The 14118-nt window shown below is 41.5% G+C and overlaps 1 protein-coding gene across 4 annotated transcripts in view; it reads left to right on the forward strand.

Annotated features, from left to right (window-relative positions):
* Positions 1-3287: 3287 nt before the first annotated feature.
* Positions 3288-14118, forward strand: part of ATRNL1 (attractin like 1) — a 695100-nt gene continuing 684269 nt past the window's right edge. For all 4 annotated transcript variants that reach the window (XM_020779948.3, XM_078389598.1, XM_072995506.2 and 1 more), the window contains exon 1: positions 3288-4217. In XM_020779948.3, coding sequence (XP_020635607.2) covers positions 3913-4217 — 305 coding nt within the window. In that variant the 5' untranslated portion in view covers positions 3288-3912. The remainder of the gene's footprint in view (positions 4218-14118) is intronic.

Below are 14118 nucleotides of genomic sequence, written 5' to 3' on the forward strand. Positions count from 1 at the left end.
AATCAATGCAGGCAAACCAGAGCTGGGGTGATATGATTGAATTTCCCCACTCCGGTATATGATACTATATCAAAGCCAAAATCTACAGTAACTCTTGGTGGTGAACTTGCTACAAGTTATGAAGTCAGTGTAGACATCATCTGCTGCACACTACATTGCATAAATTGGTACATGACAAATAGTGCTGATACTGATTGGTATTTGCTGCAAAAGTTATATCATCCATGATGTGTTGGCAATAGGATTTTGGTCTTATGCTTCATTTCATCAATTTAGTGCCAGTGGCAATGTGCTATATAGGAAGTGGGGTGACAGTAATATTTCTTGAGGTACAAACTGAAGTACAAGCAGGGTGAATCCATATGTCTATATTCTATATGAAGAGGTGATGTTAATCAGTGGTCTGATTCTCTAGGTTAGGAGCCCAATTTCAACTCCAACTTTGTTGCTTTAATGCAAAAAAAAGTTTATTTTAGAAATGGCCCTGCTTTTTAAAATGTAGGAAAATCTAGACATGTATGATGGGAAAAGAATGTCTGTCATTAGTGAACAACTTAACTACTTTTTAAAAGCCACCATGTACTATTTTCTGCCAGAATTGGTTCTCCAAGGAAACTACACCCACTCACAAAATGGATTTACTTATCATTTAAAGCTCTTTCTTAAAGAGGCAGCCCCTGCATACCACATAGTGTTAATCAAAAGCCTGCACCTCCCTGGAGAGTAGTCCATGTGCTGCTCAAAGCTTCTCCTTGAACACATTCCAGGTTCAAGCAAGTTCCACTAGGTCCACCCAAATCTAGTCCCAATGAAGAGAGCAGCTTAGAAAACTCCAGTTTTCACTCCTATATTATCCCTTTGGGTAAAATGCACAAGTAGAGACTTCAGATTTTCAGAAAATGACAGGACTAAGAGGCAAATTGTGGATAATGTCCAAATGAAGAAGGCTGTTTATATATATACACATATATATACATACACACACACACATACGCACATGTGCACAAGATAATCTGAGGAGATAGAGGACATGGTTCTGATACTTATAATACTTGTGTGGAGAAGGTATAATGCAAGTATATAAGTAGCTTGCATTAAAAGTTGCTTCTGTCAGAATTTCCTCTTCTAAGCAGCTAACAGACTACAAGCATATTGTCCTCTTTTTCATCTGGTTATCCTACCTGCTCTGTAATATAAATTTCCACGAGGGAGATAAAATTTGTTACTTTGAGGTAGATGACTGTAAATGGTGGCTAGTGCCATTATCTGATCTAGTAGAAAGCTAGTTATTTCATGAAAGCTGATCAAGAGAAAAGGTAACAGAGCAGGCTCAACATAAAGGTCATTAGCTAATGACCAGAGAAGGGTGGTGGGAGACCAACTGCACGCCAGCAACTCCAGCAATTGAAAACAGCCTGTACTGAACTCTATGTCCTGGCCCAAAGCATACAACTCCAATAACTGTGTACAAAATTGCAGTCCTAAAACAGTTTACATTTGGCCTGTAAATCTTTCACTAAAGATCCTCTGGGGAAATTACAGATAAAGATTAGACATTGTTTGAAAGCAAACAGTCACCTGCTATTGCACAGTTTCTGAGTGCTCCAAAAAGGCAATTGAACAGGACAATTTTAACACCGTGATTGCAATGTGTTCAACAGATACAAAGCAAATGTTTGTTAGCGCTGTAAGTGTATCATGTTAGCTGACATCTTTGTGCATTATAGCTACTTTTTACAAACTCTGGGAATATGCAGAGGTGTGTTCAAAAACAGGTGCAGCTCATGAAAGCATTGTTTGGTTTTGCACATAACATACTAGAAACAGAACACCGCCAGGTACGTCTATTGGCACTTATTTGTAAGTGAGCTCTGAGGCTTTGGCATCTTCATGACATTGAAGAGTCGAATCCTCCTCTAGCCTCAAGATATAAGAGAGGTCCATGTAAGCAGGACTTGTTGAATCCAGCTGTCAAGAGGCCCAAAAAACGATCCCAGGCGAAAGGAAAACAAACACACACAGGCGGGCACGCAAGTCAGCCAGACAAAGCGTTTGTTGTTTTTCCTCTTGCTTTGTTTCAAATATTGCTTCAGTGTGTCAAAGCCCTTGCAACACATTTCTGGGAAAGCTCCCAGCTCTGGCTTTTTTTTCTTTTTCTTTTCTTCAGAAGTTCAGGAACTTGCTTTCCCCTCTGGTGGAAAAGATGACCAGCCCTTTCGTTGCTCCCATGTGGAAAAAAGGAAGGCTCTCTTTCCCTCGCTCCCCATTCCAGCAAACCCCGGCTTCTCTCCCTCCCTCCCTCCCGCTCGCTCGCCCCCCCCCTCCCCGCCCGCCTCTCTTCTCCCGCCACACAGCCCATCCCCCCCCCCGCTCTTCTTTTGCTCGCGCTCGCCTCTTCGCCTAAAAGTGATGCAATGGAGCACGACGCGCGGCGCCTTTAAGGGGGCTTCTCTCCGGCAGCTTGCTGCACATGCTCAGCTCTTCTTTGTGTGGTAGTTTTCTCTCCAGAGCTCCCTTGCAAAGCTGTGGAGAAGGTTCAGGCTGCAGCAGGCAAGTCGTTTGGCCGATGCTGCCCGCCGCTTCTGCCGCTCACAAGACGGAGGAGAGCCATTCCTCTCGAGCCTGATCCCAAGCGGTGCAAAAAAAAAAGGAGTCCGTCTGGGGTGGCTGGGACAGGAACTTTTGAGGGGCGGGAGGTAAACAACTCCCCCCCCCCCGCCCCGGGCAGCCGTTTGCCTCTGCGAGCCTCCTTTTTGACTTCTTCCAGCCGAGGCCAGAGGGCTCTCCTTAAAGTCTCCAGCCCTTTTCACTGCAGTTAGTCCAGCCACTGGGATCCTGAAGTGTGAGCCTCGGGCAGCTTGCGTCCTCCTGCCTGCGGGGATTCTGCCCGAGAGAATAAAAAGCGCCGCGGCCGCCGTCGGTCACGCTGGCTGAGGAGGAGCCTGCCCGGCAGTCAAAGGAAGAGGCGGGCGGGCGGAGGGGGGGGGGCGAGGGAGAGAGGAGGTGGCCGAGGGGCAGATCTAACTAGAGTCGACGGAGAGGAGGAGAAGGGAGCCTGCCTCAGCCCCCGCCAGTCGCTCGCCTCTGAAAGCAGCTTACAATTAGCCTTTTAAAAATGGCTGCTTGCAAACTGTCAGCTGGGACAGGCGAGGGCTTTTAACTCTCCCCTCCCATTTTAGTGGGCGAGGAGCGAAGAGAGGGGCTGCCTTCGCCTCTTCCCCGCCCTCCGGCTGACTTGGTTTGGGATGCTGGGAAGGCGCTGAGGAGGCTCCGACGCTTCGCTCTTCCTCTCAGTGCCCGCCCCGGAGAGGAAGCATCACCTCCGCTACCGTGTCTTGCCCTGCTGTTGCTGCTGAACGAGGACGAGCCGAGGAAGGCATAGGCGGTGGAAGGAAGGGGGCGAGGGACAGAGGGAAGGGCTGCATGGTCTTTGGGGAGCGGGGAGGGGGGGAGAGGCAAGCATGTGGTGAAAGGAGAAGCTACAAGGTCAGGAGACAGTCCTCTGTTCATGGAAGACGGGGGGCAATGAGCCCTGAGGACGAAGAGGAAGGGGAGGCGGGAAGGCTGCCGCTGCTTTCCCTGAGGGATAACGAGGAGGTGGTGTGAAAAGCTTGGGAGGGAAGCCAGGTTTGGGGCCGGGTTGCCCTCCTGTTCCTCCCGCATTTCCCCCTCCTCCAAGAATTAATTAATTCTCTTCAGGACACATTGGGCCAGCCTGGGTGTTTCTGGGAAGGTCTCTCCTCGGTCGCGTCACCGCCGTCCGTGCTCCACTCGGCCCGCGCTCTCCCTGACGGGGGCGATGTGCGCGGAGTGACGGGGAATTGTTTTCATCCTTGCTCGATTTGCGAAAAGGAACCGGGCTAATCGGTCTTCCCTGCTTCCAAGCCGGGCTCTTAGGAGAGCTGGCTGCGGATGTGCTGTGTAGCAATGATGCTGGATCCTTTGGGGAAAGTCCTGCGCAGGATAGGAGGCCCTCCTGCGGTCCTGGGAGCCTGGAGACCGTTTCCTTGTTCCTCTTGCTGCTTGGCCACCTTCTTGGATATGAATAATTGGCTGCTTTTTTACGGATTACTGTACCTAGTGCTGTATGCCCAAGTCTCCCACTCTAAGCCTTGTGAAAGGACCTCCTGTTTCTCCGGCAGATGTGTCAATTCCACCTGCCTCTGTGACCAAGGCTGGGTAGGAGATCAATGCCAGCATTGCCAAGGCAGATTCAGGTAAGCTTCATCATCTTTTGATACTTGTTTTGTTTATACTGAAAGCCTTCATAGAAGTAGAAGCATCACAGAAAGGAGAAAAGATTCCTAGATCCCAGGATGCTTAATTTTCATGAGAAGAACAGCAAAAATAAAACCTGGTTCCTTCTGGGATGATCTAGTTCATGTTACTTTATAGCCTTAATGATCATTCCTCTAAAGAAACAGAAAATGTTAATTATATTGGAGTACCTTCCTTAAAAGCTGGGACGTGGTGGTGCTGCGGGCTAAACCACAGAAGCCTGTGCTGCAGGGTCAGAAGACCAAGCAGTCATAAGATCGAATCCATGCGACGGAGTAAGCGCCCATCGATTTGTCCCAGCTCCCGCCAACCTAGCAGTTCGAAAGCATGCAAATGCAAGTAGATAAATAGGGACCACTTCGGTGGGAAGGTAACAGCATTCCGTGTCTAAGTCGCACTGGCCATGTGACCACGGAAGATTGTCTTCGGACAAAACGCTGGCTCTATGGCTTGGAAATGGGGATGAGCACTGCCCCCTAGAGTCGAACACGACTGGACAAAAATTGTCAAGGGGAACCTTTACCTTTACCTTTACCTTCCTTAAAAGAGAAGGCTTTTGTTTTGAGTTATCTTTCTTTCACAGGACACTGTTCATCCATGTTCTTCAGTAGGTGTATACTATTGCTCTGAAGCCACACCATATACATAAATTCTGTTCACTATGAAACAGTAATAGTGAGTTTCTATAAGAAGTATTTATAGCAATCACCACCAGTAATTTGAGGAAACTGTCACCTGGAACTGAATGAGTAAGGCATAGTAAAAGAGGGCAGTGGTGAGATGATCAGGGGTGAACTAGGATTGTTCTTGGTGGATATGGAGGTAAGATGTAGCATCTTGTTAATTCATACTAAACCGAGCTAAAGCCAGACCTGTGATAGCTTAGCGGACAGAATTATGGAGTGAAGATTAGGAATGCAGTGACCTGCATCGCAGTTCAGCTGGTGATCTGAGGTGTGTGGCCTTGTGCAAGTTAATTTGTTTCTCCATGCTTTCTTTTCTTTGCAGTAGATAGAAGGAGAAAATAATATTTATCTTTAGAAAAATGAATTGAAATCTTAAAAAATTAAAAGTACTTCTTGGGAGCAGCTGAGGAAAAGAGAGAGACATCGAAGGCCTTATCTTTGGGCTAATAAGGCAAATGGATAGAATCCATCTTTTACAAGAGTATGGTTTGTGAGCAATGCTCTTCTTCATTGAAAATGGTGTGCCACTTGTTTGCCTGAAAATGAAGTGAGAAGTCCTGCAATAAACAAAACAAAGCAAAAGAATTGCTCCACAACCTAAGTGGTGTGGAGGAAAGGGTGGCATGTATAAAGGAATTAAAGTAATACAGTAACAGCAAGTTCATTTGTTGGTAGATTGTTTAATTTATTTTATTTTGCTTAGCTCATAGTGCATGAAATGAATTCTTACTGTGTTGTATACCATTCAAGAGGTATGTTTGCAGACTGTAATATGATGCTTTGTAGACAGTTACCTTATCTGTATATTGCTTGCATGCTGCTTTTTAACTTGGTTCCACTCAGACAATTTCCTGTTACAACCTGTATAGTCTTCAGATAATGTTGTATGTCATAGCTTGTAGTTCATGTCTGAAATAATCAATATCTTCTGTGACGACACTAGAATATTAGTATGTATTTTTAGGGGGATTTTCTGGATTGTTTAGTATCTAAATATTTATCCTTTGACACACAAAATTTATATGAAATTGACAGAGACAATATTATCTAATGTTTTTCTTCGCTTCACTTAGGAATAGGAATATTTGGCTGCTTGTTAAAGCTATAGTTTTCTATTAGCAGATTAATGACAGTGCTTCAGTAATGGAAAGTTGAAGATTTCAAGTGAAGTAAATATAAATACACACATGTCATTGTTGTTTGTTTTGTCCGTATGTTTAGTATCGTGATGTTAGAATGTATCATTTCTCTGTAAAAGTTATTTAGATGCAGTATATTAAAATTTTCCTGAAAAAAAGTACTGATATGTATTTATTATACTGTTTTGTTGATATGGCTAGTACTTCTGAACAAATGGTCTGTATCTGAAGTATACTATAGTGTTCAGATAAAGGAACTTACAGGACTTGAATTTCACTTATAGCCTGAATATCAAGAAGGTTAATTTAATATAAAATGACTGAATAAGTGATAAGTGGTTGATTTAAGTTAAAGAGTTTATGGTTTATGGAAGACTTGTAGCAGCGGAAGCTTATCTTAAATATAACATGAAGGCATGCAGGCCACAGCTGGATTTTGTAGCAATGAGAAGGTTGTGTGTGGGACCACCCCAGCACTGATGTTCTAGTCAGTGAGAGTTAATCTAGTAAATGTTTAAGAAAACTGTCTCAGTTAATCTGCTTACAGTAATGAGAAATATTCAGCTGGTGTGCCATATCTGTGTGCTCCATATAATTGGCCTTCTGATCCATAACTTATTTCAGCTAAAGTCCTTACATTTCACTCTCATTCAGGTAACTGAGAATGATTCTACCCTCAGTGTCTGCTGGAAGACTGATTTAAATTATGAGAGTGAAAAAAGTTAATTTTGTAAAATAATTTAGATAATACAAGTATTTTACAAACTGAATCACATGGCTTGTTGATAAAAGAAATCAATGTTAGGCTTGTTTTAATGCCTTAGAAAGCATTTAGATTTCATTTCAAAAATCTACTACTGTGTCTTGTACTTTATGAAATATCCAACTTAAGAAATACCTTGAGGGTGGATTTTGATACACTATAGATTGTGTCAGTCATACAATGTCAATTATCTATGTATTCTGACATCCAGATCCAATAGAGTGGTGAACCAGAAGTCCTAGGTTCAAATCTCTGCTCAGATATGGAACTTACAGGGGGTTGTAATGATAAAAACACTCGTTAAATATCCTATGCACTGTTGTTATTGTCACGTGCCATCAAGTCCCCTTTGATTCCTGGCAACCATAATCTCCAAAAGGACCTGTCTTTAACTGCCTTGTTCAGCTTTTGTAAACTCAAGGCTGTCGGTTCCTTTAAGGAATCAATTCATCTTGTATTTGGTTTCCCTCTTTTCCTGCTGCCTTCCACCTTTCCAAGCACTATTGTCTTTTCCAGAGTCTCTTGCTTTGTCATGATGTAGGACAGCCTCAGTTTCAACTTTTTTGCCTCTAGCGAGAGTTCAAGCTTGATTTGCTCTAGGATCTACTTATTTGTCTTTCTCACAATCCAGAGTATCCTGAAAGCTCTCCTCCAGCACCACATTTCAAATGGATCATTTTTCCCCCTACTGCTTTCTTAAGTGTCTAGCTTTGACACCTCGTGTACATGGTTATCGGAAATACAAGAGAGTCTGTTGTCTTGGTCTCCAGTGACACATCCTTACACTTGATTATCTTTTCCAATGTATTCATTGCTGCCCTTCCTAGTCACATCTTCTTTTGATTTCTTGGTTGTAATCTCCATTTGGTTTGATGACTGAACCAAGGTGTACAAAATCTCTAACTATTTCAGTTTCTTCATTGTCAGAGTTAAAGTTGTGTAGTTCCACTGTTCTCATTATTCTTGTCATCGAAACATTTAGCTGCAATCCTGCTTTGGCACTTCCTTCTTTCCCTTTTCCTAACAGTCATCTCAAGTCATTGCTGCTTTCTGCCAGTAAGATGGTATCTTCTGCATATCTTAAATTACTGATGTTTCTTCCACCAGTTTTTACTCCTCCTTCATCTGAATCTAGTGTGGTTTTCTGTATGATATATTCTGCATACAGACTGAACAGATAAGGGGATAAAATACACACCTTAATTTTCTGACATCTTGGCCTATAGAAACCATTATGTTTGTCCATATTCAATCCTAACGGTTGTTTCTTGTCCACCATACAAGTTATGCATGAAGAAAATGAAGTGCTGAGGCACACCCATTTCTTTTAGAACAATCCATAGTTCCCCATGACCCACATAGATTCTTTGGTGCACTCTGGTAGCCAGTGGATATTTGCAATATGATACTGAGTGCCTTCATCGTGCATTTTTCATTCCATGTAAGGTGAAAGCCTTTGCAGGTCCTTGAGCATGACTTTGCTTGCATGGAAGATTAAAACAGTCGTTCTACAGTGACTGCATTCCTTGGCATCTCCTTCATAAAATCACAGAATAACTGAGTTGGAAAGGACCAAAAGGTTACTCAATGCAGGAGTCCAAATCAAAGCAGATCTGACAGAAGGTTGTTCAATTTTCTCTTGAATGCCTTCAGTGTAGGAGTGCTTTCAACCTCCTTAGGCAATTGATTCAATTGTTGTAGTGCTCTAACAGTTACAATGTTTTTCTTGATATTCAGCCTAAATCTTGCTTTCTGTTGCTTGAGCCCATTATTATGTGTTCTTTACTCTGGGATAATCAAGAATAGATCCTGGCTCTCCTCTACCTACTTTTCAAGTAGTTGAAAAGTGCTGTCATATCTCCCCTCAGTCTTATTTTCTCAAGGTTAAACATGCCCAGTTCTTTCAGTCTTCCTTAGGGATTAGAATGTATGTTTAGCACTTCCAGCCTGTGGGACATTGTTTTGTTTTCCATATTTCTTGGCATATTCTTTTTAGGATTTTGACAGATTCTTTCTCTCTGGCTTGAAAAAGCTCACTAGCCCCTCACTTGCCCCTGGTGATTTATTTCTTCCTAGTGATTTCAGAACTGCTTTCACTTCACTTTCTAGAACTGCAGGTTCTTCATCATAGGCTTCCTCTTCTAAGTAGCCTGTCATCCTTTTATCCATTCTGTATAGGTCTTAAATATACTGTTCTCACCTTTTCTTTATTTTCTCCTGGTCAGATAGTGTGTTTGTTTGTTGGCCATTCAGCATTCCTAATTTAGGCTTGAATTTCCCTTTGGTTTCTCAGATCTCCTGGAAGAATTCTCTTGTTCTCCCCATTTTGTTGTTCTCTATTTCTTTGCATTGGTTGTTTTAGCAGTTTTCTTTGTCTCTGTGTGATACTTATGGAAAAATTACATTCAGGGTTCTGATCCTACTTCTTTACCACTTACTTTTGCTTCTCATCTGTGCTTTGTGATTTTAAGTGTTCCTTTCATCATTCATCTCGGGTTTTCTTTTCTATCTATTACAGGAATTGTCTTTGCTTTTTTCTCTGATAATACCGCTGATTTCACTCCACAGTTCTGGTTCATGGTCAGCTTAGTTTAATAATGCAAATCTGTTCTTCATGTGGACTTTAAATAGCTCTGAAATATTGTTTAGATTATATTCTGTATTGACCAGATTATATTGGGACTAAGATTCTTTTATTGTTCTTTTTCAGCTTTACTTTAATGTTAAATATTAACAGTTCATGATCAATGTCACAATCTGCTCCTGGCCTCCTTTTGGCAAAGAGAATACAGCCTCTCTCTCTCCTGTTTCTGATGACATACATACAGTGGTACCTCAATTTACGAACTTAACCCGTATTGGAATGGTGTTTGTAAGTCGAAACGTTCATAAGTCGAAGTACCTTTTCCCATTGAAATGCATGGGAACGGGATTAATCCGTTCCAGCATTTAAAAAACAAACAAAATAAAAATAAAAATAAACAGAGCAAGTCCCATGCAAGTTGAAGTAGATTTTTGCGAATGCAGCCGTTCGTAAGTTGAAAAGTTTGTAGGTAGGGACGTTCATAAATCGAGGTCCCACTGTAGTCTGTTTGGTTTCTGTACTGACCATCTGATGATGCCCACATGTAGAACTCTCTGTTCAGTTGTTTGAAGCATGTCTTTGCAATAATCAGATTGTTGGCTTTGCAGAATTCCATTATATGAGTTGCAATAAATCAGAATTGACTTGATGACACATAATACATATACCTGTTTGCATATATAACTAGAGATGGGCACAAACCACAGTTTTGTGGTTTGGCCCAGTCAGTGCCTATACAGGTGTTCTATGGGTGCTGTGCATTCCCCTCTCCTGCCTTCTCTTCATGCTTGACCATTCCTGGCTGAAGCATGCTTCCCTCCCCTGACCCCCCAGCACTATTGCTAACTCACCGAAAGCAGCATGAGCTTCCCTCTTCCACCTCCTCTGGCAGCCTCTCACTCAGACAAGGAAGCAGAGCAGGGAAGCCTGCAGCACAGCTTTTGAGTGGGTGGCCACTGGAGGAGGTGGAGGAAGTGTGGTTGGTGAGTGGGCAGTTGTGCTGATGAGGCAGGGGAAGGCAGTGCACTACATCTGGGGAATGGATGAGTGTGCAGTGGCGGCAGGAGAGGCTCCTATGAAATGCCTGCATGGATGCTGTGTTGAACTGCCAAACTATTAAAGTTATCATTCACTCAGAAGCATCTTAATGGCACATAACAACAATGATATACATCTATACATAATTTTTAAAGCATTTTGATTCTTTTCTATAATATGTTGAAGAATTTGGTAAATTTTGATTTTTATTCTTACTAGCTTTCTTTCATACAGTTCTCTTCATATAAGAAGACCTGTAAAATGAGTTCAACACTCATTTTGAAATGAGTGATTGGCAATATCAAGCATTGCTAGTACCAACAGTAAGAAAACACCAGTCTTCAGAATTTTGGTATTTTTAATTCTCATGTGAGTTTTTTCATCCTTAGTTGAACAACAGTAACTTAGCAGGTAGGCATCAGCAATGATTGATCAATCATGGTAAGCATGTGCCAAAGTTAATTGACTGGTTCCATGGCAACCTAGCACTTCCTCTGCAGGGAATTTGTTAAAATGGGATGATTATTCTTTAAATGCTGCTCTGGGATAGATTAAGGATAAATAGTAAGAAAGAAACAATTGAGGTTCAAGACAGTAAGATCTTTTCTATTTGATTCTTTTCTGCAAATTGAAACACCTTTATTAAAATATTGTGTGTACTAGAAATGACTTAAGAATTGAATGAACAGATTAGCATATAGTACAAACTGGCAATTTTAAAAATGTTCTGAAAGCATGGCTTTTGAGGATGTGTTTACAGGAGATTAATACATTATGAAATATACAATATTCAGATGTTCTCCCTGCTTCTGATGAACTAACTGGTCTTTCTGATATGAGCTGAATATTTCAGTTCTCTGTTTTGCTTGCATCAGCAGTGCTGTATGTATGAAGCAGCGAGAACAATATGAGCAGTCATCGGGATAGACTGTGTCCATTGTGACCCTTACTGGTGAATCTTGGATTCAGGAATGGTACGCAAGCACATCGTTTTACTCTCAGTTCAATGCAAGATGCTCTATGGCCAGCATACAGACAGAGAGTGCCAAGCAATTTTCTATTTCTTGTTTCCTCATTTGCTTCCATGGACTCATGTGGCACTCTTCAGTTTTGCTATTGCCATTTCCCCCACCCATCCCATTCTACCATTCAAGTACCTAGCATAGCTTGAAGAATTCTAGGGTATGAGCTATTTAAAATTCTTGCATACTTGCCATATCAGCAGCATGGAAACAAACACGGTGTGGAATCACAACATATGAATTTATGTAAAATATTTGTATACTGTGAAGGATTCCAAAGTAGGAAGAGGTATGAATAAAACTTAATTGGAATGGTGTGTCAACTGAACTCAGAAGGTGACAAAGATAAATATACACCTTAAATGAAATGAAAACTAGATATACTGCTTATGACATTGCTGTTCAGTTTTAGTTTACTAGATCCAGTCTCTGACTAACTTTTTATTTCTTGAGAATATGAATAAAATAACCTTAGAACTGCAAAGCTGAAAGGGACCTTATAGGTCATTGATTGTAGTTCTTGTCAAAGAGACACAGTGAGTAATCAAACCCATAACCTCGGGCTCTCTAGCTAGATGCCTAAATCACTGAGCTATTCAGCAGCTCATAGGAATGGGAAACATTTCTTATTTGTTTATTCTAAAGCTATATCCTGAAGCACATATTCCCAACATCTTCTTGGCAGAGAGTTAAATTTTTGCTGAAAACCTCTAACGATGGAACATATAGTTCAGGGACCTACAGAACAGAATTAGCTTCAAATCTCTTCAAAGTAAAGGACCCCTTTTTGGTTGTTCTCATTAACTGGCAGTTACAGTCTCAATAACTTCATTCTGAGACATTGGAAAGAAAGAATAAAAGTTCCATTTACTCACAGTTCTGAACAGATAAAAAACCCAGCCTATTGTAAAAGAATGACTGGTTACATGATCAGAACTTAACTGACTCAGGGTCTACTTACTGACTATACATACTGCACTACTAATGGAAACTGAATAGTGGGTACTGACTGAGAAAGAGTGAGAAAAAGAGTCTTAGGCAGAGAGGCATGGCTCTCTTCAAAATTAGAGTCAGAGAGGGAACAATTGCTTACTGCTGGATTGATTGACAGTCACCCCAGCATAGATTGGTCCTTCTCGGCCAAACCTCTTGTAGGCAGGATATGAAGGTTGCTAAAACTCCAATATGTCTCAGATTTTTGGCTGGGTTCAGACAAAAGTAATTACATAATGGAGGAAACTGATGCATTATGCCCTCTGTTCAACAGATATATAATAACTGAAATCTTATGGCGCAGTGGTTAAACTGCTGTACTGCAGCTAAACTGTGCTCACAACCTGGAGCCGAGTCCCAGGTAGCTGGCTCAAGGTTGACTCAGCCTTCTATCCTTCCGAGGTCGGTAAAATGAGTACCCAGCTTGCTGGGGGGGGGGGCAATGTGTAGCCTGCATAATTAACTTGTAAACTGCCCAGAGAGTGTTTGAAGCACTATGGGGTGGTATATAAGCAGCACACTTTTTTTTTTTGCTTTGCTTTTTGTTGCTTAGCATTGTAAGTTGCACTAGAATAGGCCCATTGAATCTGTGGGAATTTGGTGAATTAGCTCTTCCATAAATTCTGTTAATTCATAACTCTAGTTATGACTTATTTTAGTGTAGTAAGTTGCAACTAGATTAGGCCAGTTTGAATCAGTGGAACTTACATTTGGAGTTGACTCACCAAATCCCTACTGATTCAGTGGGCCTACTCTAGTGCAAATTACTATGCTAAGCAATAGGATTTCAGCCTATATTTTATGTCAACATGTTTAAGGTCGATATCATTAAGATTTTACAGAAATAGTTTCAGTTTAATATAGGTACAATGATTATAAGAAATGTTGGTGGCAATGTAGAAATCTGCATCAAAAGATGCCAATGCAGCATTATCATACATTACTGAGCAATTAGATTGAGCTGTTCGAAAGAATTTACTAACTAAATTTCTGGTCTGACGATATTGCTCTATGCATTAGTAATCTCTAGGATCAACTACTGCAATGCTTTCTATGTGGTGCTGCTTTTGAAGGCAACACGGAAGCTTCAGCAGGTATAAAATGTGGTGGCCAGGTTTATATTGGGAGTATGGAAAAATGATCACATCTCCCTAATCCTGGCATGCCTGTGTTGGCTTCCTGCTTGCTTCCATTCCAAATTGAAAGTGCTGGTATTAACCTATAAGGCCCTTAATGGTTTGGGACTTTGTTACCTGATGGTGTGTCTCTCCTTAAGATTGTCTACCCAAGCCATGTGGACCAGCCAGGTTTCATGGTTGCATGTGTCCACCTCTGGAAAGGCCCAGAAATCTAACACCAGGTACTTGTCCTTCTCAGTGGTGGTTGCAATACTATGGAATGAGTTACCCAGGTCTTTATATGTATGCCAGGTCTTTAGGAAGTAGAAACTATATTGTTTGAACAGGCCTTTAGAAACATCTTATCCCTTTGACACCCTTGTGGATCCATGAATTGGATATTGTTCTTGATTAGCTGTTCCCTCTAGGTTTATTTTATATTTAATGTTATTAATGATTTGGTCTGGATCTCATTGTTTATGGTTCAATCAGGAAGG

The sequence above is a fragment of the Pogona vitticeps genome, chromosome 3 (assembly GCF_051106095.1).
Source record: "Pogona vitticeps strain Pit_001003342236 chromosome 3, PviZW2.1, whole genome shotgun sequence".
Taxonomy (NCBI): domain Eukaryota; kingdom Metazoa; phylum Chordata; class Lepidosauria; order Squamata; family Agamidae; genus Pogona; species Pogona vitticeps.